This window comes from Ricinus communis, chromosome 5 (assembly GCF_019578655.1).
Source record: "Ricinus communis isolate WT05 ecotype wild-type chromosome 5, ASM1957865v1, whole genome shotgun sequence".
NCBI classification, from domain to species: Eukaryota; Viridiplantae; Streptophyta; class Magnoliopsida; order Malpighiales; family Euphorbiaceae; genus Ricinus; species Ricinus communis.
This window is the reverse complement of record NC_063260.1, coordinates 19,483,746-19,508,535: the sequence shown is the minus strand read 5'-3', so window position 1 is coordinate 19,508,535 and position 24,790 is coordinate 19,483,746. Positions and strand designations below refer to the sequence as shown.

Below are 24,790 nucleotides of genomic sequence, written 5' to 3'. Positions count from 1 at the left end.
ACGAGGTGAATTCCAATTAGAGTGGCTGTTGGAGGTGGATGAGTTTTGGTTTCTATAGTTGGTGTTCCATGTGTGGCGATTGGAGTTTTGGTTGGAGTTTTGTTGGAGCGAGAGTTCCATGGATGATTTTGATATGAGTGACGAGTTACATGATTAGCTGTTGCTAGGGTGATGGATGGATCTGTGAGTGTTTTAGGTTTGTTTTCTCGTTCAAAAGCCTCCAACTTATCAAACAATTCATCAAAGGTGATTGGATTATCACGCAAGCGGGCTACAACAGCAATAAGAGCAAAATCTGGTCTGACCCCGGCAAGAACATGTATGATTAAGTCTTCTTCATCAATGGGTTTATCAGCTATGGCAAAAGCATCAATAGTGGCTCGAAAATCCTGCATATACTCTGTGATTGAGCGAGTGCCTCGTGGGTTGTTGTGAAGTTTTTCTTTGAGAGACATAATGCGAGTGCGAGATTTGTTGGCAAATAGAACACAAAGACAATCCCATGCTTCTTTGGAGGAGGTAACAGAAGAGATGTGAGATTGTATGTCTGCTGCATAGCTTCCTAAAATGACATTTAGAATCAGTTGATCTTGTCTATACCAGAGTGTAAATTCTGGGTTTTGTATGGCTTTGGTACTGTCTTTTGGGTCAGGAATTGTTGTTCTAGGTTTGGGATTGGTGCCATCAATATAGCCGAGTAAATCATAGCCTATAAGAGCTGAGTGAAGTTGGGTTCTCCAAACAGAAAAATTGGATTGGGATAATTTAGTGGGAAGATGTGAAGGTGCATTGAAAGATATAATTTGAGTGTCTTGAACTGGAGAGGCCATAGATGGATCAGTTTAGAGAGTTTTGATTAGCTTCTTAATTTGCTCTGATACCATAAAGCATTAATAGATTTCTAGGAAATTATTATTAGTCCACTGCATTGCTGTTGATGGATCTAGTATATCCTTTACAAGGAGGAGATGAGTTCGTTACAACAGAATAATTACAGAAAATATATGACAGCTACTTGAAGATTATATTTACAAAAGATAATAACAGACTAACAAATATATGACTAGCTGTTAGTTGACTTGGTAGCTATTGATGGATCTGGTATATCCTTAACACCTTCCCCGATAGAAGTCTTCCTATCATAATAAAAAATATTGTCACTGTAAAAGCTAAACCTCCTGATAATTATTGTCACTCCATTAAGCTTCACTTATAATAGTCTCTCATCTTCTCCTGTTTCACTCAAGGTAACTATCAATCTGCCTAGTTAGTCCTCATACCAACTGTGATGATTGTTGTTGTTGTGTGAGTTGTTACTTCAATGACAACGAGGACGAGCTAAGCAATGATGAACATCAACACCGTCACAGAGCATCAATGCCGACCTAAGATTTTGGAGGAAAAAGAGAAGGAAAATGGCTCTTTAAAGATTTGAATACTTAAGAGTTTAATGAAGAAGAGAAGGGAAATAGATTTTAGAGATTCAGTGAAAACATTGAACACGAGTTTCCTTTTCTTTTTTTTCTTTCTTTTAATTTTGGTTTCTTTTAATTAATAAAAATATGACATTTAAGAAAAATTAATTAAATTATTGATAAAATACTGTTAATGTCAGTATAATGGCAACTTTATTAGCCACTTCAGTGATAAATAATGCAAATTTATTCCATTTGTTTTTTCAGTTAAATAAGAGGGCTTGAATTACTGATTTTATAAAATTTTATGGCTTATTTGTGCTTAAAAATTCTTTAAGAACTAATCCGCTCTTTGGTCTAAATATTAAAGGTGAAAATGCACCATTCTCCCTAATATTTCAGACTCAAAGTAAACTGAAATATTATTATTAATGTAGCGAGGCAGCAAATCACTAACAACCCATCCTACTGTACAGCATAATGCATCACACCTCTCGATATATTATTAATATTAAAATTAAAAATTTATTATAATATCCATTTATAATCTTGACCATTGATTCAAAATGGTTGAGATTTGCTATTCAATAAATTATTTATTTTTTAAATTTTAAATTCATATTTTTAATAAAATCTCAACTATTCTATTTCAAATTAATGATTTATTATATTCCGTTGAATATGCAAGAATATTAATCTATAAATTTTCATACTCGACTTATTAATTAGAAATATTAACTAATAAAAATATTGTATCAATATGACGAAACTAGTAGGAATAAAGTCTCGCTACTGACTTTATCGTTCGGGTTCAATTTAGTCATTTTAGCCTAAATTTTTTTATACTTAGCTCAAAACAACCCTTCTTTTACAAAAATGATAAGATGAATATAAAAAGAGAATGGATACAATAACAATAAAAAACATTAATTTCTTATATCAAATTAAATTATTTAAATTAAAAAATATATATTGATATTTAGCTATAATACAAAAAGATAAATGTTACTATTTTTCAATATTTTTATTATTTTTTTAATAATGACGGTGAATGAGACAGTTACAGTGGTAGTAGTGCCGAGGGCGGTGAAAGTAAGCGCTTTCGGCATGAATAATGATAGTAATAGCTAATTATATTAATTGTACTAAAATTATAAAATAGCTTTTAAATATTATTATTATAATATTATTAATTAATTTTTATTTTCAAGAGTGAGTGATTTTATTAATTAATTTTTATTTCCAAGAATAAGTGATTTTTAATCTTTGATTTAAAAAAAATATATAGATAATTTAAGTTAAACATACAAAAATATGAAATAAAAAGTTCAGAAATTTAGAAAGAAGACTAAATTGAATATCAGTAACAAAATGAGTGACCAAATTTAACTTTATTTAAAACTATTATTACCAATGCGTATGAGATGCCGCAAATGGATATCTACAAGATATGAGCCCATTGATATGGTGGTTAGGACATTAGGCTCACAGAAATAGCAGCAACTTGAGCAGTCTTATGATAGCTAGTCTACCTTAGACGCATTGTCATGAAATTTACAAGAAATGTGAAATGCCGCATAAATAATTTGTCTTTTCCGCGTCTTGGATAGAAATCAATGAAGTTATAAAAACATCTTATGTGTGGACTGAGTCATGGCATCTTCGTATCATCACTCTTGGACACATTTTCTATAAATTGAGACCCATTCTAAAATCATATTTTCATTTCATATATCCCTCCGTCAATTTTCTTCTTCTACTAATACCTTTGCTGCGTCTTAGTCTCCTTCTCTGATCAATCCAATCTAAATAAAGCCAATATTATATCGTCATCATGTATCCACCCAACCCAGAAAAGTCCAACACAAACGCATCGGCACCTTTCTATCAGCCTGCAGCCCCGGCTACCGGTGTTCCGTTAAAGCAAGCAAACCAGTATTACAGTGAGAATCCTCAGTATCCCCTCTCTCACCAGCATGGACATGGAGGAGCATGGTCGTCGGGCCTATGCGGCTGTTGCTCTGACGTCAAGAATTGTAAGTATTTCTTTATAATGATCTATCTGTGCGTGTTTTCTAGTTATTAAGATTAATCCCTTGGGTGGATGTCATTGCAGGTTGCATAACATGCTGGTGCCCATGTATCACATTCGGACAGATTGCTGAAATTGCAGACAAAGGAACAACATGTATGCATAAAAAAACTGGCATTCCTCTTCGCTTTTATAGAGTCGACAAATAATAACAGTGTATTAATTTTGGTTTCACGATGACTAACTAACAACTATTGAAATCATTAATTGTGTCAGCTTGTGCAACTAGTGGGGCAATTTATGGGATACTAGCATGGTTTACTGGATGTGGGTGCATATATTCATGCTTGTATCGATCTAAACTGAGGCAGCAGTACATGTTACCCGAGAGTCCTTGCAATGATTGTTTGGTTCATTGCTGTTGCGAGGCTTGTGCGCTCTGTCAAGAGTACAGGGAGCTTCAAAGCCGTGGATTTGATATGTCTATTGGTATAAATATTCTCTGCTAATTTTTGGACACTCTTTATATCGTTTCATATCTTATACGGTTGGTACTGTTAAGTTGTTCTGAAAATTAAAATGTTTTAGGGTGGCATGGAAATATGGAGAGACAGAATGGTGGAGGGGCAATGGCAGCTCCGACCGCACCGGTGTTTCAAGGAACCATGACTCGGTAGAATGAAAATGGTGTTTCAGGTTGTTTCCGGTCCGATCAATCAAAAAGAGATCTCAAGCTATAAAAATAAATTAAAAAATAAATCATATCGTTCTTGTGGAGTTTGACGTTTTCATTCATTCAATTAGTAGCTCGATGGGTTCTGATTAATTATATCAGGTGGGGTGTGCGACATCTGGTAGTACGACAAGAGGGGACAGTTTTCTGTAATTTTTTTTTATTTTATTTTAATAAAGTCAATTATAATATCAATTTGCGAATGAACGTATTTAATAATATCATCATCTATTAATATAGATACGTGTTAATCTTGTCCACTGTTTTATTTTAAGCATTTCTATCTAATTGATTTGTTCATAAATTTAATCTTAATGTATATTATAGTCTTACATTGCACCATGACCGAGTCAATATTCCATGCTTGCAATTTTATTATTTCTTCTATACTGTATCCTTTAAGTTTTTAATATCATATAATTAAAGTATTTCATATAAATAAATGAATAGTCAATACTTATTTTAAGAAATCTAATTTATTTTAAATAATAAAATTTTAATTAGCGCTTTGAGCTAAAATAGAGACAATCATGATGTAAGTTATGTTAAGGAGACATAAAATCTTTATATTATATAAACACAAGGAAGTTTTGATTAAGAATTAGAAAATATTCATCAACAAATTTTCTACTGAGTCTCGGAAAATGCAATTTCATCTCCATTATTATTAAAGATTTGATGTTTCTTGACCATTTTGGGTCAAATGGAATTGTCGTGGCCAAAAAACTGCAGTCTAGTTAGGATTAGTCTGGTTCGGTTCGGTTGGTAGTATTTCCTAATCCCACTTTTCACTTGCAAAACTGTTTTAGATAAATTTTAAAAAAATTCGCGTGACCTCTTTTACTAAGCAGTAAACTTTTTTGCCTTGAACGTCAACACATTTTCTAGACTTTAGACTATTTAGCAATTTTTGTTAATTATTTTTTTTTTAGATTTCTAAAATTGTATCTATTTTTCTTTTAAAAAAATCACTTTCCTGAAACTAACAATTAATAAAATATTAAAATTAAAATCTAGATTTGGATCATTTAATTGATTTTAAAAAAAATAGAATTCAATTTGACGTACTTTGTATTACGGTTCCGCTTAACTTTTTTTAGTTTTGTAACCATTTATTTATTTATATATTTTAGATTTTTAATTAGTTAGTTAAAGAAATGAAAAAAATTGACGGTAATGTGATTTTGGTGTCAATGGTCGGTCGCAATAACTTTAATTTCTTGGATTGCGTTTATTTCTTCTATAGTGATAAATTAATATGTTTGTGAGTATATATATTTATTATCTTTTAAGTTGATGGATGAAAATATAGTGTGGAGGCTAATAAATTAGCAATGTGGATAGTATTGGATGGTAAATTAATTATCTACATTATTTTCCTCCAGTAATAATGCTAGTGATTATTTGTTCGAAGGTGTTGATGGTAGTAGAAAGAAGCTCCTATTAGGAGTGGCCTGATAGATTTAATAGACTTTGTGATAAATTAAAAATTGACATTTAGTATTCTAATTTTAATCTAAATATACTTTAGTTCCTCAAATTATTATTTAGATTTAAGTAAATTTCTTAATTTATTGCTCGAACTCAATTTAGCGATTCCTTTTATGCATTTAATAAACTTAAGTGCACTTATCGGAATAAGTTTAAGAGCTAAGAAAGGGACGAGTTAAAGCCTGTCTGCAAAGTTCGGAGGATCAAATTCAACCTTAGAAGTAAATGTACCATTAACAGAAAAAACAAATCTTTTAGACCATTAAAAGGAAAAAAAGAAAATCCAATTTCGAGGAAAATTGAGTAGCAGTCAATTTGAGAATGATTTTTGTAAAGAAAAAGGGTATTATTGACTTTTAAACATGATGTCGTCACGGTAGTTTCCTATCTACTTCTTTGTAGCTTGTTTCAAGTTGCCACTATAAGCAAAAATGAAAACTCAGTAAGCAGAAAAGCTTATCTCCATTTTATTATCCCGCGTTGACTGTCTCTAAGTCTATTGACTCTCTCTCTCTCTCTCTCTATTAAATACTTCAACTCCAAATAGAAAAGATCAACCCCAAAGTGTTTTTCTCAACTTTTCTTTAGTAGCAATCCTCTTTCATTGTTTTCTTTTGTTTGTTTAATCAAATCAAGAATCATGTACTCAACAAACCCATCTTCTTATGAGAAATTCTCCGGCAGCCCCCCACCACCACCATCACCGCCTTTGTTTAGTCAAGACAGCACCACAACAGGGATTCCGGTGAGCTCATCAGATCAATATTACACCACTACTGACAATTCTACTTCCTATCTTGAATCCAAGAATAAGGACCCTTGGTCCTCAGGCTTATGTGACTGCTTCTCCGATCCTCGCAACTGTAAGTTTTTGTTAAGAAAAAAGAAAAGAACAAGAAGAAGAAGAATTATACGGTGGAGCGTTTCTTCACGCGCTACTTCTTAAAGTATGAATTATTGGTGGCTTATCATTGTCTAATTTATTTGTTGTTGGTGGGTTTGACAGGCTGTATGACATTTTGGTGCCCTTGTGTTACTTTTGGACAAATTGCTGAGATTGTTGACAAGGGTTCCTCGGGTAATTTCTGGACCTAATTAACTATAAGTTCATTATAACTAGCTTCATACATTAGCTTATGATAGTAGTTTTATAATGGTTGTATTAACTTAACCATATCAAAAGATCAACTTTAATTTTAACTTGTAATGAGCGAAATTTGGTCATTTCAAAGATATTGCTAACCTCTTTGATGAGCAGTTCTTGCCAATTGGTATATGGATAAATTACATCGAGATTATCATGGACGAACAAAAGAAAAATAAAGATGTTTTCTTTTTTTTCTTTTTATCAATAATGAGCTACAATTCTTAATATTAGTTAATAAAAAAGTAAAGCCCAAATCACATTTAAGTGGGATTAAATTAATGGTGACATGTGATGGTGCAGCTTGCGGTGTTAATGGAGCACTTTACACGCTAATTGCATGTGTGAATGGATGTGCTTGTTGCTACTCGTGCTTTTATCGCGCAAAAATGAGGCAGCAATACTCTTTAAAGGAAAGCCCTTGTGGGGATTGTTTGGTTCATTGCTTCTGCGAGTACTGTGCCTTGTGCCAAGAATACCGCGAGCTCAAAGGCCGGGGATATGACTTGTCTATAGGTAAAAAGTTCTCGATAGCTCTTTTTTTATTGATAGTTCTGTTATAAGAAAATTTTGATTAATGGTTGCTTTTTTTTTTTTTCTTTTCTTTTTGGGGTCTGTTATTAGGATGGCATGGCAATGTGGAAAAGAAGAACCGTAGCTTGGAAATGGCTTCAGTGGCACCGACGGTTGAAGGAGGCATGAGCCGATAGAGTTGGGAGATTTGAGACCTGTTTGTGCTTGGTGAACTAGTATATACATGACAGATTCAAGCTATGAAAGAAGGGTGACATAGTCATATATCCATAACTACTTGAATGCATGTAATCTAACAGCTGAATTTTCACTGTGTGGTATAGAGTTTTCAATTGGAATAGAAACTTTAAAAATAGAATTAATATGGGAATGGGGATAAAGACGAGAGGGCCATCTCATGTCTTTGTAATTTAATAATAATGTAGAGTCATTTAGACGTAAAAGGTGTAATAAGTAGTTTTATTAAACTCTTTTACATTATTAATGCTCTTGGCTTTCTTCAGCTCTTCAATTTCTTGGGTGGGAAATAAATGAAGTGGGATGGATTGATGACATTAATAAAGAATCCTTTACAACTGGCTAATGTAATGTTTTGTTGGAATCCATATCCTTAAAAGATATTAATTATATAATCAAATGAAGTACAATATTATTAGACATCTCACGTCACCAAAATATATATATATATATATATATCCAATCAAGTTCTAATCATTTTGGTATTAGCTAGATTTAAAAAATTTAATTCTATTAGTTGGACTTTAGACTCTCTAATTTATTTAACTCCTCCCTTAATCAATCAATTCAATCTCTAATAAAGATGAGCAAATGTAAGAATACTGTTGCTTTCTAGTTGATGGTATCATATGCGTTTAATACTTTCATGTTTAAATTAGATAAGAAATTAACTTTTGTTTTTTGTGCGGTGTTTTCTACAATTATAGTCAACTCGAAAGCACTTCATCCTTGGGCTACTCTACCTTATCAATTAGGTATAAAATTACAATGAAGTATAATATTTGAGAAACAAATATTCAAACGAAATGTATTATTATAATTAGTATCACAATCAATAACAGCTTAATAATGGCAATTCGTTTTAATAATCTAATCTAAAGCCAAAATCCACTCTTAAGCTTAGGCAAATGACACTCCAGCTTAATGCAGTATCTGGAGTAACTTTGTAGAATATCTATATTAATAATAGTAGCTGGCCTTCTTTTTAGATGAGGACAGTGCACATCCAATTGCAGAAGGCAATATTAGGTTAGGTTTTCCCTCAAAATCTCATCATACCCTCCGTCAATTCAATCTTATTTTCCAACAGCTATCCGAGACAGGGAATCCATAATATTACACGAAATGCATGTTATGACAACCAGCAAATTGAGGGGAGAAAAATGGTTCTACCATTCAAGACGAAGAGCCTGAGGTTAAAATATGAACTTAAGGATTATTACGACCAAGTTATTGCATCTGCATAAAAGCATTCAAAATTAGGATGCTTACACTGTACAAAACTTTTAGCCTCTGTACCTTAAGTGTATATTTGCTTGCATTAATGAATTCAAATAAAAGAAAGTTAATTAATGAATTCAAAGATGTATTATATTAGAATCTAACAGGCATGGTGACACTGCCACTAAATTGCTTGCATTTCTGAATCTTAGTTGAAGCAAGAAACTAAAATGCGCACCATTTAGTTACTCTGGATAAAAATCAATGTCCTTGGGAGGACCTTTTCGAAGTTTATCTTGAAGATCCAATTGCTTTGGTATTACAAGTTCAGTTCCCTCCCCTGATGCCGCATAATATCTCTCTAATACCATCTGCAACCAAAAAGTAACAGTAAACAATAACCTTCTTATAAGAGGAAATAACATTTCGTTGCATACCACAGCTGCATAGGCATCAATGCTCTTTTGTCGAGCACCCTTGCTAAGGCCCCTGAAAGAAAACAGACATTCTCCAATGAATCAAATATTCAAATTTGCATTTCATTTATCCTGCATGTCAATCTACAAAATAAATAAAAATGATTATATTAGCTCTTCGGTTCAAGTTAATTTGTTTTCTTGGTACTTCAAAATCTAACGTATTAATTTGTCATGGCATTTAAGGTATTCATGAAAAAGGAGTCCAAAAGAAAACCTTCATCATCTTTGTAAATGATGGAGAAATCCAAACTTTTCATGAAATATGTATTTCCTGTTGGTGATTATGGTGATACCCACATAGCACATATAGCATGCATGTTTAGAATTCATGAAATGCCTCATGAGTAGAAGTTCACTAGCCATGCAACTCCAAAGACCCGTAATGATTCAAATTATTCAACAATAGACAACAGCTTAGCAAGATAACCAGACAGTCATTTAAAATCAAAGTAACCAGTGGCAGCAATTATTAAATCTAAAAAATAACAGCAGAAATAAATGCTTCTAAAGCAACAATTACACGTTAATCATCCAGTAAGTAGCATCTGTTGATGTCCCATGTTCATCCTGCAGATACACTCTCCAGCCCCTGAATTTAAATTTCTGAAATTTATCAATCATATCTATGAAAAGAATAAATAAATACAGCAGATCAACAAAATCAATACATCCAAATTCTTTTTAACATTGACATACATAGACCATATAAATATGTCAAAAAAGATAAAATGGAGGTTTCACCTTTCAGCAGCTCGAACTGCAATCCTTCCAGCAACACTTCGAACTTTATTGCACTGAGAGGTTTCCTTTCCATCCCAAGATTTAGGAAGCCCAATTATAAACTCATCAGCCTCCTACAATGCTCTCAATAATGATATATGTGCTTTTTCTTGAGAAAATAAATAATTTGCAATAGCTCGATTAATTAGAAATTTTACAAAACAATCACATTTTTCACATGATCTCAAGAGTTGAATCATAGCAACTATAGCCTTTCCAAACACAAGAATTCACTAATTAATATTTAATTAAATTAAACTCTCTTGCAATTTTTAGACTTTCCAAACACTATGCTACAAAATTAACCAATTCTAACCTCATCTTCTGCAATTTCAAGAAGTCGAGTTTCAAGCTTTTGGCCACGCAACTCCAGAACCTAAGCTAAGAAAAATTCGTGATTCAATATAGAACCAGACTAAACTTCAAAAAGAGAAAAACAAAGAAAAATTGTCAAATCAAACAAGGAAAAGAACTAGCAAATTAATTACAGTGAGAGGTTTAAAGGAGAAGCCTTTACTAATGGCAAGGCCAGTACGAGACAAACCCAAGTCAATTCCTAGACTGAACCCTCCTCTCCACTGCGGGTCGCTTCTCCGTCGAGCGGCATTTGGGGGAACTTCTTCCGTGGACAACACTGCCCTTAACTTGAAGTTGTTGTGAATACATATTTGAGGTAATGATTGTCGAAGAAAAGCAGAGGTGTTAATGACTTTTGGTAGAGAATTTATGCTTAAAGGAAATAATTGCGTTGATTGAATACAGAAGGATTTTAACGAACACATTTGCATTAAGACAGAGAGAGTGTCTGTGCCTGTCGAAGCTATTCCACTGTTCGTGTAAAAGAAGCTCGCCCCTTCCCTTTCTGTTTTTTTTTTTTTTTTCTTCAGGCCCAGATGAAGCGAGGCCCTGATCCGTTTTAGCTAAAAGTTTGGGCTTAGTCTCTAAATTCAACAAATGGATCGGGCAAATAGGTCCAATGTAAATTCTTAATTCTCATTCTTTTGGAGCAAAGCCTAATGATAATAATTTTATTAAAATGCACTCTTATAACAATAAATAGTGTAGCAACTTTTGGCAAAAAAAGTCTCCTTAAATCTCTTTATCCATAGAATTTTTCTGTTTCTTTTTGGTGTAAGATTCATAAAGAATATCTATTTCTGTTGTGTAGCTATCTGTGCCTTCAATGGAAAGAAATAGTAATAATAATAACAGATTCAATGAAGCTAATATATGGTTGAATGGAAGAGCTAAAGGGACTAACATTTGCTCTCTTGTATTATTGTTTTGTATGATTTTATTAAGGGGTAAAAATAAAAACAAAAACAATGAGGTCGGGTATGTGAAAGCCATTACACAATCATCCTCAAATACGACCATTAAAATGTACCATTCTAGCCAATGACAGCAACTTACAGAGTGAAAAGCAATTGGTTAGTCCTAGCTTGTGCAAAAGTCTGATAGGAAGTCAGTTGTCCTATAAGATTCCCTCTTTGGAAGGGCAAGGCTGGGAATTACATCAAATTTATTTGGGACCCTCACCTTTGTTTCCCGCAATCAGCGTTTCTTTGTCCAAAAGATAGACATTGCCCAATGGGCTTCACTCTGTTTCTCTTTGTTGACCCACATAACTCAAATTAATTATGACACATTTGGGGGTTGGCCCAAAATTCTGTCTAGTTGAGGTCAAGCTGTTTTTCTTTTTATTCCTTTTTTCACACAACTGATCAAACACAAATCATATTCATACCCTTCTCCTCTTTCTTTTTCTTTGCACTAACGAGGCATCATAATGGAGCATGAATGCCCCCCAAACTAGGTTAATTTTGTCCCTGAATTATGTTAATTTCAGGTCAGTTAAATGTCTACCATACAATTCCAAGACATGAATTTAAAATTGATTCCCTGTTGTCACGTAGAAAATGATCTCCCGAGGCAACTAGCAAAACCCATCACGTTTCACAACCGTGCTCTAACTAACAAAACCAAACTGTCGAAAAAGAAAAAAACTTAAAGCTTCAAAGAAAAAAAGAAAAAGACATCACGAGCAGTCAATAAGCACCAAAAAAAAACAAAAGTTAAACTTTGAAGTCAACAGTCAGCGGGAGAATAGAACCAGCGATGAAGGCAAAATTCTTCGAGTCTAAATACATAATACAGAATATGGGTTTGGACTTTGGTCTGGTCGGCTGCAAGTTCCCGCTAATCAAAGTGTAAGACAATAAAATAGTAGAATGGTTTGTCCCCTCTACGCCTAACCCAACAACGACCTCGACGATGCCCATAGCATAAAAGAGCTCAAAAAAAAAAAAAAAAAAAAAGCAAAAGAAACAAGCCATTACCTACATTATAGTATAGTACATCGAAAGAAACTTTGCACCTTTTTCCAGCCTTCTCTTTTCTCTTTTTTTTTTTTTTTTGTTACTTTTATTTCTCTCTCTCTCTCTCTCTCTCTCATCTTTTCTTTCTTCTTTTTATTCATTTTCTCGATACTTTTCCTCAAACACCTTGTTTGCTTTGCAGTCATTCACTGTATTAACCTGTTTTATCATCTATATTTCTTCGGATGATTTGCTTGTTTGAGTGATGAGAAGATAAGGAAAAAGAATCAATGGAGGGAGCGGAGTTGGAACTGGAGAGGAGGAGTAGGTTCTTGAGCAGTTTGATAGAGAAAAAGAAAGCTAAAGAGCAACAAGATCAATATGATAGGCTAAATGTACGTGTTAGAGCTTCTGATATGCCAATTCCATTGCAGACTCGAGCTTTTAGGTGTGCTCGTGATCAGCTTGATTCTATGTTGCCTGGAAAGCTTGACAGCAAACGCGTTGCTCTTGCTCTTAAGAAGGTTAGACTTGGAGAGAAATCTTGGGTTTTTCTAACTATTCATTAAAGAACTCTAATTCTTTTTTTATGGTTTTGTTTTAATTTTTTCTGGGCTTGCTTTATTTTTTTGGTGGTTTATTCAGGCCTTAACTTGAATTGAACATGCTTCTTGGGCGCCCAGCTTAAATTGCTTTCTTGGGGTTTTGGTTTATTTAAGAATTTGGACATGAGATGCTTGCTGAAAGTTTCTTCTTTTAGCTATTGCCTATTGTGTTTCTGTACAATCATGTCCATTATGTGCTGTGCTGTGCTGTGTGATTTGTGATTTTCTATTAAGTGGTTTTAACGCTTATAGTAAAGAAATATTGTAAATGTACTTAAAGATGTCCATTGGCTTCCTTTTTTTTTTTCTCATTTTTGTCCTGAGAGTGAAAGTTGCAGTTTAATCAGTTCTGAATGCTGTCAGTACACACAGTAATTTCAAATACTAGTGGTCCCATTAAGCATGTCTGTCTCTTAACTTTTTCAGTAAAATTTCCATGCATGTTTTGAGTTTGAAATTGGAACAGACCAAATGACCAATGTTCCTGAGAGTGGAACGTAAATATCTTCGTTGCTGTATATTTGCCTCTTTTGTAGTCTGATTATTAGACTCTAAATCATGTTGTTTTAAAATGTTTGAGTTAAATAATTGACGGTTTATCATTTTCTTGTACTGAATAGATATAACATACAGCGGCTTTTTTTTTTTTTTTCCATTAATGTATCTCACGACAATATTCCATAATTCTTTTGACCAAATATTAATGCAGCTCATCTGAATCACTTTGATTTAGATACTTATATATGATTGTTCAATCTTCTTTTTGGCTTGTTTTAGTTTTTCTTTTCATGGTTGATTGCAAGTCTCAAGAGAGTATTTGTCTGAATTGCTAATATTTCTGGTCGGACTGAAGGGACTTGCGTTAGTTTGTCTTGAAATAATATGACCATGATTCTTTAAGGCTGACATGTTAACTTTATCTTTTATGGAGTCTAGGATTAAGACTATAGAACTAATTCCAGAATTAAATTTCAATCTGTAAAAGAAATAACTATGATGGTCTAAGGTTGGTGATCTTTAGAATCACATGCTGGTAGGATTACTACATATAATAAAACCTTTCCATAGTCATACAACCAAATAAAATTTATGACTGTGAGTATATAACTTAATGGAGGTTTAAGTATTCTTTGAATTTAATACTTAATATTATTGGTGGAATGGTAGAAATTAAAGATAAGATACATAAATATCTTATTCATATTATACAAATAAGATTGATGAGATAAAACAATATTATAGTAAGACAATGTGTAACATAATATATATTTTTTAAAGTTATATATATAAATATTACTATATAGAGGAATATTTTCTTAAGGTATGACTTAAAAAATTTATAACATATGACAATAGGAAGTTTATTCCTATTTATAATTGACCCAAATTGTAACTGTTATTTTTTATCACTATGTAGAGGTTATTCATATATATAGTATTACTATAAAGAGATTTTACTGTATGAGGCTGCTCATGAAATGAATAACTGGTTTGGTTGTTTAGAGGACTTTTTAGATTTCTTCATGTTTAAGACAGCATAACATTCACAGTACTCCAGCGTGCATCGTGGCACATACAAGTGAAGAAGAGTAGTGCTTGCAACGATTCACAAAAGGAAAGACTGTGAATGTGAAGATTACAGGTTAATGAATATGTTAGGCTCAAGCTTGTCAGAACTCTCAACTGTCCTTGATTAAGCATCAACTTATAGCAAACATGAACTTTTGGCATTGGTTTGATGTGAGGCCTCGCAAACAAACTATGGTTGAAATTAGAAATTATGCAACTTTTGCGTTTCTGTCGGTAGACATAATATATATCCTATTCTTTCATCTAACTAGTGAGATTTGGAATTAAGCATCTAAGGCCCTATCAGCAAAACTTTGCTAAATTTGTTTCATTTCATAGAGTCCAATATCTTATATCCTGCCATTGCTTTTCATTTTCATGCAACCGATATCTTTCTCATACATTTAAATTACCTTTCATATATACCTTTCTCATTCATTTTATGAGAGCTGAAGTTCAGAGAAACAGAGAGAAAGGAGTAGTAAGATAGAAATTTTGGTAAAGAAATGATTGGTGGAAAGTGGAAAAGTCAGAAAGGGAATCGCACACAACTATTGTATTTGGAAAATTGCAGTGTTTTTAGTGTAAGCTTCTGTGAGCCTCTTGATAATCCTTCATAATCTCAGACCAGTTTTGTGTTACTGGTCAATTAGTTGATAACTCATGACAGTATGAGGGTAGAATAGAAACCAGGTAATGTGGAACTAATGTCACCCTAACATTTCCAAATATCTAGTACGCTTAATTAGATTGGACTTATTTTGCTCTGATGCTTCATTTCAGGGGGAAAAAGAAGAATCAAAATGAAAATGGGTTTCTTTTGGCGGATGAAATTTGACTATATGTGGGAAAGTAAGTTAATTTGGATGTTATGTCTAGGATACATAGGTGAGCATAGTGGCTTTTGCAAACCGCTAGGTGACGATGTGGACTACTCACCCTATACATTAGGAGGGTTTTCTATAAGTTCACACTTGAGTACTTTATTACAAGGTTCTTTTGAAGAAGGATCTCATTTGAGTTAGCATCGGTGTTGATATGTGAATAGAATAGGCAACAAAGGGTGAATTTCTGCCAGTTCTCCATAGTCTGGTTGGCTTTCTGATTATTACTGTTGTCTCAGCATGCTTGTATTGATTTTGTTGCCAGCAATACATTGTAAAACGAATAATCCAACTTATGTTCTTCTTATTCTTCTTTCCCTATAAATTCTTCCAGGAATTTGACTCCGCATACGGTCCGGCTTGGCATTGCATAGTGGGGACTAGCTTTGGTTCATATGTTACTCATTCCATAGGAGGCTTCTTGTACTTTTCAATTGACAAGGTTTACATCCTACTTTTTAAGACTGCTGTTGAGCCTTTAGATCATTGATGGTTTGCAAATTTGAGTTCCACAGTAGTCTTTATTTTTATGGATATCATAAAATTCCATCTTTTGTATTTTTAATTACAGATTATAATCCAATTTTTTTCCCATCTTTTCTGCTGTGTAACACTCAACTTACTAGCATGAAATGATGTTAGTTGTAGCACTACTTTCCATCTCTTACACATAGCATTTGCAGCAGCCAAATATGAAAGATCGATGTAATATATTGGATTTTCTCTCTTCTTTTACAGTATGTATTATTTATTAAGTGAAATAGTAAATTTAACTTGCCAAGTTACATGGACAGAAGGAGAGAGTTTGCATAACGTTGAAAGATCGGGGATTTGAATATTTTACATTTGCTTTACAAGCAAGATTAAAATGTGAAGGCTTTGACTCTTATCCTCAAAAACCGACTTGCAAATTTTGAAAGAGTGTCTCATGTTGGTCCACACACGTAAACTCACTAGCTGTCTTTTTCTCTCTCTCTACCCGAACACTATACCTTTCTGCTGAATCTTCAGTTTTCTTGCAATTAAGCCATTGCAGAAGTTATACTCCGACATCTAAAAAGAAAAAGTCATTTTAGTAGCCAGCTACCCTTAATTTAGCTTTATAATATGGAGATTTCCCATTTTACAGAGGAAGAATCTGTTAGCGAGTCTTTGCGAACCCTGTCCATTCTGCCTCGGCTGGAGTCCCATCCCAGTTTCCAAAATGAAAGTGCAAACCAACAAGCCGAGCCAGGGCCACCTCACGAGGCTTTATTCCTCGTCTTGGCTTACCTCCCCGTATTTGAGCTTCTTAACATGAGTGAAGTTTGTATGTCACTTAGGGATGCAGTGAACCGGGATTTACTCCCCTGGCTGACTATCATCGTTGACAGGCCTTTGAGCTCGCGGTTGTCTGATGAAATTCTGATGAAAATTGCCTCAAAGGCCAATTGTCGATTGAGAACTTTGATTCTGAGGAACTGTACAAAGATAACAGATGATGGACTTGAAAAGGTCATAGAGAAAAATCCTTATATCAATAAGGTATGCTTACGGACCCAAATCAACTTCTAAAGTTTCTTCTGTTTTATTAATTGGATATGCTTGCGTTTCTTCCACTGTTCTTGAGAGCTAACGAATAAGGCTGGATAAGATATGCTTGGTGGGGTTATTGCTTCCTTGAAAATGGGGTCATTATTTGGTGCCCACTCGGAAGAAACGTTCCTGAAAAAAATTGTACACTGAAGAAACCAAAACAATTTATAATCAATCAGTTTCCTGAGTAAATGACCAGTGTAGCCTTCAGTACAAGATATAATAAAGATAGTTTGATGAGAATAAACATGAAAAGACTAAATTTGACTAAGAAATCATTAAAACTGGATGGGTTATTAAAAAAATCAGAGTGGCATTAAAGTCTCGAATCAGTTTGAACGTTTATTTGAGTGTCACAAGCTTCTTATTTCTTTATTTGGTCATATTGATACAGCTCCATCTGCCTGCATGCACCGGCTTAACACCGGAGGGAATCATCAAAGCTGTGAAAATACTATCCCAACATCCAAACAGCCTAAAGAGTCTACAGATCAATGGTATCTACAACTTAAAGAAACAACACCTTGAAACACTTTACTCCTATCTTCAAATGAACCCATCACAGCATAAGCCACAGCATATCCTATATCACATTTATAGAATTTCTCCATCATCAAGAAGCACAGAAAGTGGTAGGATTGTTGATGTGGATATCTGTCCACAGTGCAATGAAGTTCAAATAGTTTTTGATTGCTCAAGGGAAACATGCATGCAGAAGAGGGACCGGCTGGTTGCTGATTGCAGAGGTTGCAACTTCTGCATTTCAAGGTGTGAAGAGTGTGGGGGATGCATAGATGCTGAAGAACAAGAAGACGCTGCATGTGCAGACATATTGTGTTCTGATTGTTGGCTTTGTCTTTCAAAATGTAATTATTGCAACAAGCCATACTGTAAGCGACATACTAACCAGCAGTTCAGTTCTCCAGGTTTTTGTGGTTTCATTTGTGAAGCATGTCATATGACATCAGAAATTTAAATTCTGAGTGATGATGTCGTTGTGAACATGATCAGAATAGCAAGAATCAAGGAGCTTGATTACATCATCAGGTTGTCTCCTAAGGTTCTGCAGAAAATATCTCTCTTATTATGAAAAATAATCTATTTTCTGTTATGTTAATAGTTAGTATGGAGACTCGTTATTTTAGCAGAAAAATGATGTACCTAGAAATAGAATTATACAACAAATACGATTTCAGAGACTTCTTATCTATATTCTTGTTTATATTCTGTTCTGCATATTCGTTTCTCTTATCAGAATAGTGTATTGCCTTCTTAGATAAATGTTAAATTGTCTAATATAAAACAAGGCCTCTGTTAACTAACTCAATGAGGCTATTTTTCGTTTCAGATGATGTTGAGCATCTCTAACTGGAAAATAAGCATAGCCATTAATTTTCATACTTTCGAGAATTTAACATGTAAATAATGAATTAGAATAGGGTACAGGTACAGCACATGATGACATGTAATGTGATGCGATGTGAACACAGTGGACGAATCAAGTCACTGTACGGGCATGCAATAAATATGTGGAAGGAACAATTTATCAAAATTTGCGCAACTAACAAAAAGCATCATACTGAATAAGAATGAGCATGTAATACATTCAGTTCAAAGAATACAACCATATTACCCTAATGAGATAGCTACAAGTTACAACAATAATCCCAACCAATCCTTTTGGCTGGATTGTAAAAAATAAAGCCAGAAGACTCATGTCAGAACATGCACAGTAATGGCTATGCTCAATCAACCTTGCCACCCTTTAACTCATATCCAGGAGGACCAAAATTGGGGAATGCTGCAAGTTGTCCAAGAGAATCGGGACTAAATTTGCTGAGTGATAGGCAACCAAGATTTGCACATAGTACAAGAGCAGTTTTATAAGAAAACTGCACTCATTAACAAAGCACATGTAATCACATAGGTTATGAAAGAATTAGCGCTATAGAGATGTTGCTGATGGCTGTCAGAACTTGTTGAATTGGAAGATGGGGCCAGCGATGTTGTATTTGTCAGGGTGCCATTTCTTCCAGCACTGCACTCAAAATACAAGCAGAAGGAAGAAACTTCAGCAAAATAATATTGGAATTATGATTCTGAAGCACAGTTTGGAAGTAAAGAATACAGCAAATGAGAAGGGAGCTGAAAACAAATATTTAACGCTAAATGTTAAATCATTTTAAAGCTTCGATCCATACCTTCCAGGAAATATACAAGAACCATGACCTGCACCAGTAAAACAATATTAGGCCTATCAAGCAAAGTCAGCAAACAAATAAGCAACAAAACTGTCTCAGCTTCCAAACATGTTAGTCAAGTTTAGAATGATACCCATCTAGCAGTCATTTTCTAAACAATAATAAGATAGATATTAAACCTTCAAACCTCAGATTCTTTAGGAACAGGAATCATAAATGCTTTTATTTTCCAATGGCAGAAAGCAACCCATGGACCATTAGGACTAGGACGTTTCTGCCAAATCTGTGAGAGATCATGTTTGGTCAGGTCCTCTCCACTATCATTTAAATTAACTGTGTAAAGGTTTTTCTACCAGGTGAAAGTTTTTGCAGCTAAGAACACGACTCCATCAATGGATTTGGTTAACTTGGCAACACTGTTTTCTCCATTTTGTCCTTCCTTTAATAAGAAAAATTAGAATGCTGAAATTGCAAAAGGCGAATGCATATATTTTTGTATATGTGTGTAGAAGCTCAATAATCAATACTGTTCCATTAGTTCCTTCATCATTTTAGTTGCTTCATCATTTTTATCTTTTGCATTACTTTCTTGTTCAGGATATAGATTCTTACTTGGGTCAGTGGTCGTTATGGTAGCCACTCCTTTGAAATCGCAGGTCCCTGGAGACTTGGCCATCCGCTGAAAATAAGCATTGAAAGCATATGTTGAATGTGCTACCACATTGTCTGGCTCATAACATGGTTGACCCTGCAACATAGCTGAGCAATCTACTTTTCCAGGTCCACAAGCCCAATCCAGTGCAGCCTGTAACATCTTTGGGTCAGCACCTTCCTTCGCAACACAAAATGTCTGGTTTGTAGTGTCATTTGCCAACACAGTACCAGCACCTGTCAAGTGCAAGATATAAACTGGCACTCCATTGGCATAAAAAAGTCCCCAGTTCTTCTCAGAAGCTGGTCCAGGTCTCAAATCCTCATTGTAAAGCTCATAAATATAAGTACTAACTGCAATCCCTGGATGCTTGGGAGTGCCAGTGTTATTAAGAACATGCCTAATTAAGTTGCTGTTGTAAGTGTTTGCATTTTCAATTGTTGCATCTGGCTCAGCAGAATCACCCTTCGATGGCCAGCCAGATTCCGTCACAACAATGGGGACATTGGTGAAGTTTAGATAGGACATGGCAAAATATGCTGCATCGACTAAAGCATCAAAGACATTAGTGTAATGAAGAAGTGTATTAGCATCCACAGCTTCCTTGTTAGGAGGGAGGGGCCGAAAAAGTGCATAGTCTAAAGGGATAACACCATTTGATTGCATGTAATCATAATATGGATATACATTTATCATAAAATATGACCCCGTTGACTGCAAAAACTTGAGCAAGGGAACCATTACTGGGTCCCATGTGCGATTAAAGAAAGCTTGGGAAGGGGGAAAAGAATCAAGGATAATGGAAGAAGAGTGTGGAGTAGAAACTTTAATTTGGCCATCAAGATTAGATGCAACAAGGGCAGAATGGATAAACTTTAAGGCAGAGACTAGGACTGGGGCAGCATTTGGGAGGGTAGTCAGAACTTCAGATCCAACTGCTATAGCTGTGATGTTGGTGGCAGGAACATGGGCTATTACATTGCGAGCAACCCAGTTTGCTGCTGTGGCATTTGATTGACCAATCCCAAGGAGCTGCTCATTGGGAACAGAAACTGTTACCCGGATGCCTGTATTGGCAAGTGCAAGAAGCATGGCTCGGTCTGCATCATAGAGCCTGACATGCCGTATATTCTGAGCCTTAAGAAGGGCCACCACTTGAGTTGGGCTTGGCATATCCGAGAGGGCAGTACCAACATTAACACCAATGAAAGAATCTAGGAAAGAAAAAGGTTTCCAAGTGTGAGGATATAGACAAGCATATTGTTGTTATTTGACATAATATATTTCATCTTCACAGTAAACCAAAATGCCAATGACTTGATCAGGAACACTTGGAAAAAGTTTAAATCAAAGAAGCAATCTTTGGGAGTTTAAATCTGAGGCACACAAAAGAAGCAAACATTTGATATACAAGAGAGAAAGCATGAATGGAAGAGCATTAAGCATGAAAGTGATATGGTTCCGGTGGGTCATAGTGACTTCAATTCATCAGCCTGAATTAACGAACTCGATATTATATTACAAGAGGTTCATAGTGCAATAAATCAGACTTAGCTTCAACTTGTTGCTGTCTTTTATGAAACATCACACAACTCAGTAGCATTGACTCCCAAGCTTGGCTATATTATTATCCAAGGACTCTGCACTAAGTCAATGATTATCAACTTCAATTTCTATTCTAAAATATAGAGGTTAAGAGTTAAAAAATAAGGCCTTTACCATATTGTATTCCACTATGATTATAAAATATCACATCTGAGAAAATAAGTAGGTTTTGTACTCTAGAATATCCTGACAGTCAGATCTCTAACCAGCAAGTATGAATTAAAAAAGGCAGCCTCAAGCATGATAAAGATGAAGAAGGTAATGGGTAGCATCATATAATGCAGTGGAATAGAACATGCAACGGGTTAGTAGGTTGAGCAGCAAAATGACAATAATACCATTCAAAGCAGATTTCTTGGATTCCATTTCATTAAATTAAAGATGTTTTTACATCTTCAGGCCAAGGATAGTATGGTCTTCCGACATATTGTATGGAAATACAGTAGACGCAGATAAAAGACTGTCACATGAGCTGGGAAGCAATATAGTTTAGATTCCTCATTAAAAGTGGGAAGAGAATAGCTCAGAAGTTCTCAACAATCGGAAACATTTTTAGGCAAAGGCTTCTACTTAAGTGAGCAACAAAATAAATTAACAGAAGGGTCCAACCTACTCCCTCCTGTAGCTTTCTACAGAAAAATATGCTATAAAGTAAAACAAGATTGTGATTTCGAGCGAACTGCGGCTTACTTTAGCTAAAATAAAATTAATAACCTAATGTAATATTAAATGACTTAAAATAACAGTTATTTTATTAGAAACTTCACTCCATAATCATTAATCTGCTCTTCCGTCCAAGTTAATATACAAAATGCTAGCTAAGTTAGTCTAAAGAACACTACGAGGCATTCGAAACAAAAATAAAAAGACCCGTTATTTTGATGATACCATTGATATGCAATAGTAAACTGCTCAGATTAATACGCATTAAAGTGACGAAGAAGCACTACAGAACCACATCAATGCAGATAAAGGAATGAACTTAGAACGAAAGGACATGCAAACAGAAAGAGTAACATATCCAGTAGCTAAAAATTCCTAATTTCAGATTAACATGTAAAAAAAACAGTAATGAGTTGAGTTCAAAAGAATTAAACAAAGAACAGATGGGTTCCAAACAAGTAGCACAAAAACCCAAAAAAACCCACAGTGCAAAAGCACCTGAATGAAATTTATAAACCATGAAAAAAACTAAACCAAACTAAAAAGAGGCTTAGAATAAGCTTACCTTCATCGGCAGAAGTTGCAGATGCCATCACTAAGAAAAGCAAGAACAACGCAGCCATAGATAGAATCTTCACTTGCAGTTGCAAATCTTTCAATCTCCAAAAACCATAGACACACAGAAAGGAATTCTAGTAGACTACACTAGAAAACAGCAAAAAGAAAAAAAAAATCTAAAAAGAAACAAGAAGGATTTTGAAAGAGAGAAGTAGAGAGAGACAGAGAGAGAGAGAACTAGAAAAGGTAACTCCTTTTGAGGTTTAAGTGAAACGGAAACAAAGTGTGTTTTGAACTAGAGATACTTAAGAACTAATAAGGGCGGGTTGGTTTTGTTTAGTTGCAATGACTAAAGACTAAAGAGGGAACCTCTTTTTTTCTTTTTTTTTTTTTGGTATGCAAGAGACAGTGCCTGCGTGAGGTCGGAAAGTATGGATTTTGTACCTTTTTTTTCTTTCTTTTTTTAAGTTTTGACTGGCGGACAGATCCAACGGCTAAGATAAACTTGAGAGTGCATGGTAAGTAGTGAGGATTACTACAGATGAAAACTTGCAGGGGAGTCACAGTCTACGAGGAGTCGAGAACAGAAGAGATTCAGACTGACGTGGATTAAGAGCTGGATTCAATCAACGGTCAGATTCTATTTTCAGATATATGCAGCAGTTTGTTTAATTGGGTGTTGGTTTGTTTGTATTTTTCTATTTTATTTCTGTTCTGGAATAAGGTAGTCCCCACGAGGGATAATGCTTTGATAAATGACTTGTTTTCTGGTGTTTGGCTTCTACGAAAATGCCTTCTGAGAGATGCCACTTCTTTATTACACCATTTGTATCTGTTTCGGGTAAAAGTTGCCTATTCTTCGTCCATTCACATTTTTTTTCTTTTTTATTGTTGGGCAGTGTGACGTTAATATTAAACTGCAAGAGTTTACTAGAAATTTCTATCACAAATTAAACCCAAAATGCTAATAAAATTTAATATGTGTATTGCCTGTTTCACGTAATTCTATAAATGTATCAATAATTTTATGGGTTATTCTGCAATAACATTCATATCATGCGGCAATTATTGATGATAATTTAATTTTATTAATATGTTTGTTGTGGCTGTTCAGGAGTTATTTTTCAAAATATTCTTATTGATCTACAACTAGACCTGTTCATAGGCCTGGGTATACGCTCGGCCCGCTCAGGTCTGTATTTTTCGGGCCGGGCTTGAACAAATTTTTTTATGTATAAGCCCGGCTTAGTCTGAACCCACAAAAAGTTCGTACTCCTTGGGCCGGGGTTGGAATTTATATAGAAATTCAAGTCCGGTCCGGCCCAGCCCGATATCTAGTTTAGTTAGAAAAAAATATGTCAGCTTATAATTAAGTGCGTCATACCACTTAGCTAGTTATTATTTCTATTTATAGTTTTATTGTTATTAATAATATATGAATTTTTAAGTAAGTTTATTATTTATATATTGATTTAGCTTATTAGTTATTTTTATTTATATAAAATACTTATTAATTTAAATATTTTTTGTTTTGTAGGAAATGTGAATTTGCCTTGAAGGAGTTTTCATCTATATTGTTGTTCTTTTATTTCAGTTTTTGGAGTTTTATTTAGATGGTTAAAAATATTAATTGATGTTTGTATCTTTATTATCATGATGAAAATGATTATTGGGTTTAAATTGCGAATATTTGTGTTGAAATTGGATTTAAATTTTGAATATTTGTGTTGAAATTGGGTTTAAATTTTGAATATTTGTGTTGAAATTAAATTTAAATTTTGAATATTTGTATTGAATTATCGGCCGGGCCCGGTCAGGCCCGGCTCGAGCCCGCCCAGACCCGGCCAATGAACAAAGGTTTAATAGTTGGTCGGGCTGGACCGGGCCGAGCCAAGCTTTTTAAAAAGTTTCGGATTCGGACTTGGATAGAGAGATATTAAAAAATCTTTAAAGTTTTTCAAAAAAAATCATGCCCGGTCAGACCGGCCCGAGCCCTCCCAGGCCCGGCCCATGAACAGATCTATCTACAACTAAAGAGATTTGCGGAAACAAATTGCTTAAAAGAGCATGGAACATTAAATATAATATAAATTA

At 34.4% G+C, this 24,790-nt stretch overlaps 6 protein-coding genes across 9 annotated transcripts; 4 read left to right on the top strand and 2 right to left on the bottom strand.

Annotated features, from left to right (window-relative positions):
* Positions 1-3,095: 3,095 nt before the first annotated feature.
* On the top strand, positions 3,096-4,419 carry LOC8279621 (protein PLANT CADMIUM RESISTANCE 2). The gene is made up of 4 exons (XM_002527731.4): positions 3,096-3,451; positions 3,532-3,603; positions 3,724-3,936; positions 4,036-4,419. The coding sequence occupies exons 1-4, from the start codon at positions 3,250-3,252 to the stop codon at positions 4,122-4,124; spliced, it is 576 nt and encodes a 191-aa protein (XP_002527777.1). The 5' UTR covers positions 3,096-3,249; the 3' UTR covers positions 4,125-4,419.
* Positions 4,420-6,118: 1,699 nt separating this feature from the next.
* LOC8279620 (protein PLANT CADMIUM RESISTANCE 2) lies at positions 6,119-7,851 on the top strand. Its single transcript, XM_048375178.1, has 4 exons — positions 6,119-6,534; positions 6,678-6,749; positions 7,119-7,331; positions 7,440-7,851. Exons 1-4 carry the CDS (start codon positions 6,312-6,314, stop codon positions 7,523-7,525), a joined length of 594 nt encoding a protein of 197 aa, XP_048231135.1. The 5' UTR covers positions 6,119-6,311; the 3' UTR covers positions 7,526-7,851.
* A 927-nt stretch (positions 7,852-8,778) lies between these two features.
* On the bottom strand, positions 8,779-11,192 carry LOC8279618 (putative pre-16S rRNA nuclease). Of its 4 annotated transcripts, none has more exons than XM_048375176.1 (6): positions 10,555-11,173; positions 10,383-10,442; positions 10,028-10,140; positions 9,807-9,875; positions 9,046-9,296; positions 8,779-8,825 (listed from the first exon to the last, which is right to left on the bottom strand). In XM_048375176.1, exons 1-5 carry the CDS (start codon positions 10,852-10,854, stop codon positions 9,053-9,055), a joined length of 786 nt encoding a protein of 261 aa, XP_048231133.1. In that variant the 5' UTR covers positions 10,855-11,173; the 3' UTR covers positions 8,779-8,825; positions 9,046-9,052. The 4 variants fall into 4 exon arrangements, with proteins under 4 accessions (XP_048231133.1, XP_002527775.2, XP_048231134.1 ...); XM_002527729.3 differs by lacking the exon at positions 8,779-8,825 and having other exon boundaries at positions 8,881-9,178; positions 9,245-9,296; positions 10,555-11,131; XM_048375177.1 differs by lacking the exon at positions 8,779-8,825 and having other exon boundaries at positions 8,881-9,296; positions 10,028-10,092; positions 10,555-11,192.
* A 689-nt stretch (positions 11,193-11,881) lies between these two features.
* Positions 11,882-16,039, top strand: LOC8279617 (dynein light chain 1, cytoplasmic). The gene is made up of 2 exons (XM_015724540.3): positions 11,882-12,908; positions 15,777-16,039. The coding sequence occupies exons 1-2, from the start codon at positions 12,675-12,677 to the stop codon at positions 15,930-15,932; spliced, it is 390 nt and encodes a 129-aa protein (XP_015580026.1). The 5' UTR covers positions 11,882-12,674; the 3' UTR covers positions 15,933-16,039.
* A 188-nt stretch (positions 16,040-16,227) lies between these two features.
* Positions 16,228-18,223, top strand: LOC8279619 (F-box protein SKIP28). Its single transcript, XM_002527727.4, has 2 exons — positions 16,228-16,966; positions 17,412-18,223. The coding sequence occupies exons 1-2, from the start codon at positions 16,550-16,552 to the stop codon at positions 17,991-17,993; spliced, it is 999 nt and encodes a 332-aa protein (XP_002527773.1). The 5' UTR covers positions 16,228-16,549; the 3' UTR covers positions 17,994-18,223.
* Positions 18,224-18,569: 346 nt separating this feature from the next.
* On the bottom strand, positions 18,570-23,705 carry LOC8262534 (glucan endo-1,3-beta-glucosidase 3). Its single transcript, XM_015724549.3, has 4 exons — positions 22,704-23,705; positions 19,831-21,084; positions 19,219-19,246; positions 18,570-19,055 (listed from the first exon to the last, which is right to left on the bottom strand). The coding sequence occupies exons 1-4, from the start codon at positions 22,759-22,761 to the stop codon at positions 18,899-18,901; spliced, it is 1,497 nt and encodes a 498-aa protein (XP_015580035.1). The 5' UTR covers positions 22,762-23,705; the 3' UTR covers positions 18,570-18,898.
* Between the last annotated feature and the right edge of the window lie 1,085 nt (positions 23,706-24,790).

What these genes read in the sequence shown, in the direction of transcription:
- LOC8279620 (XM_048375178.1), top strand. Translation starts at nt 6,312, where the DNA reads ATGTACTCAACAAACCCATCTTCTTATGAGAAATTCTCCGGCAGCCCC. An exon ending in CTTCTCCGATCCTCGCAACT is followed by an intron (nt 6,535 to 6,677) that starts GTAAGTTTTTGT and finishes TGGGTTTGACAG; the next exon opens with GCTGTATGACATTTTGGTGC. An exon ending in GGGATATGACTTGTCTATAG is followed by an intron (nt 7,332 to 7,439) that starts GTAAAAAGTTCT and finishes GTCTGTTATTAG; the next exon opens with GATGGCATGGCAATGTGGAA.
- LOC8279621 (XM_002527731.4), top strand. Translation starts at nt 3,250, where the DNA reads ATGTATCCACCCAACCCAGAAAAGTCCAACACAAACGCATCGGCACCT. An exon ending in TTGCTCTGACGTCAAGAATT is followed by an intron (nt 3,452 to 3,531) that starts GTAAGTATTTCT and finishes ATGTCATTGCAG; the next exon opens with GTTGCATAACATGCTGGTGC. An exon ending in TGGATTTGATATGTCTATTG is followed by an intron (nt 3,937 to 4,035) that starts GTATAAATATTC and finishes AAAATGTTTTAG; the next exon opens with GGTGGCATGGAAATATGGAG.
- LOC8279619 (XM_002527727.4), top strand. Translation starts at nt 16,550, where the DNA reads ATGGAGATTTCCCATTTTACAGAGGAAGAATCTGTTAGCGAGTCTTTG. An exon ending in AAAATCCTTATATCAATAAG is followed by an intron (nt 16,967 to 17,411) that starts GTATGCTTACGG and finishes ATATTGATACAG; the next exon opens with CTCCATCTGCCTGCATGCAC.
- LOC8279617 (XM_015724540.3), top strand. Translation starts at nt 12,675, where the DNA reads ATGGAGGGAGCGGAGTTGGAACTGGAGAGGAGGAGTAGGTTCTTGAGC. An exon ending in TTGCTCTTGCTCTTAAGAAG is followed by an intron (nt 12,909 to 15,776) that starts GTTAGACTTGGA and finishes AAATTCTTCCAG; the next exon opens with GAATTTGACTCCGCATACGG.
- LOC8262534 (XM_015724549.3), bottom strand. Translation starts at nt 22,761, where the DNA reads ATGGCTGCGTTGTTCTTGCTTTTCTTAGTGATGGCATCTGCAACTTCT. An exon ending in CATAACGACCACTGACCCAA is followed by an intron (nt 19,247 to 19,830) that starts GTAAGAATCTAT and finishes TTACTGGTGCAG; the next exon opens with GTCATGGTTCTTGTATATTT. An exon ending in TCTTGTATATTTCCTGGAAG is followed by an intron (nt 19,056 to 19,218) that starts GTATGGATCGAA and finishes TTTTGAGTGCAG; the next exon opens with TGCTGGAAGAAATGGCACCC.
- LOC8279618 (XM_048375176.1), bottom strand. Translation starts at nt 10,854, where the DNA reads ATGCAAATGTGTTCGTTAAAATCCTTCTGTATTCAATCAACGCAATTA. An exon ending in TCTCCTTTAAACCTCTCACT is followed by an intron (nt 10,443 to 10,554) that starts GTAATTAATTTG and finishes TTCTTAGCTTAG; the next exon opens with GTTCTGGAGTTGCGTGGCCA. An exon ending in TTGAAATTGCAGAAGATGAG is followed by an intron (nt 10,141 to 10,382) that starts GTTAGAATTGGT and finishes AGAGCATTGTAG; the next exon opens with GAGGCTGATGAGTTTATAAT.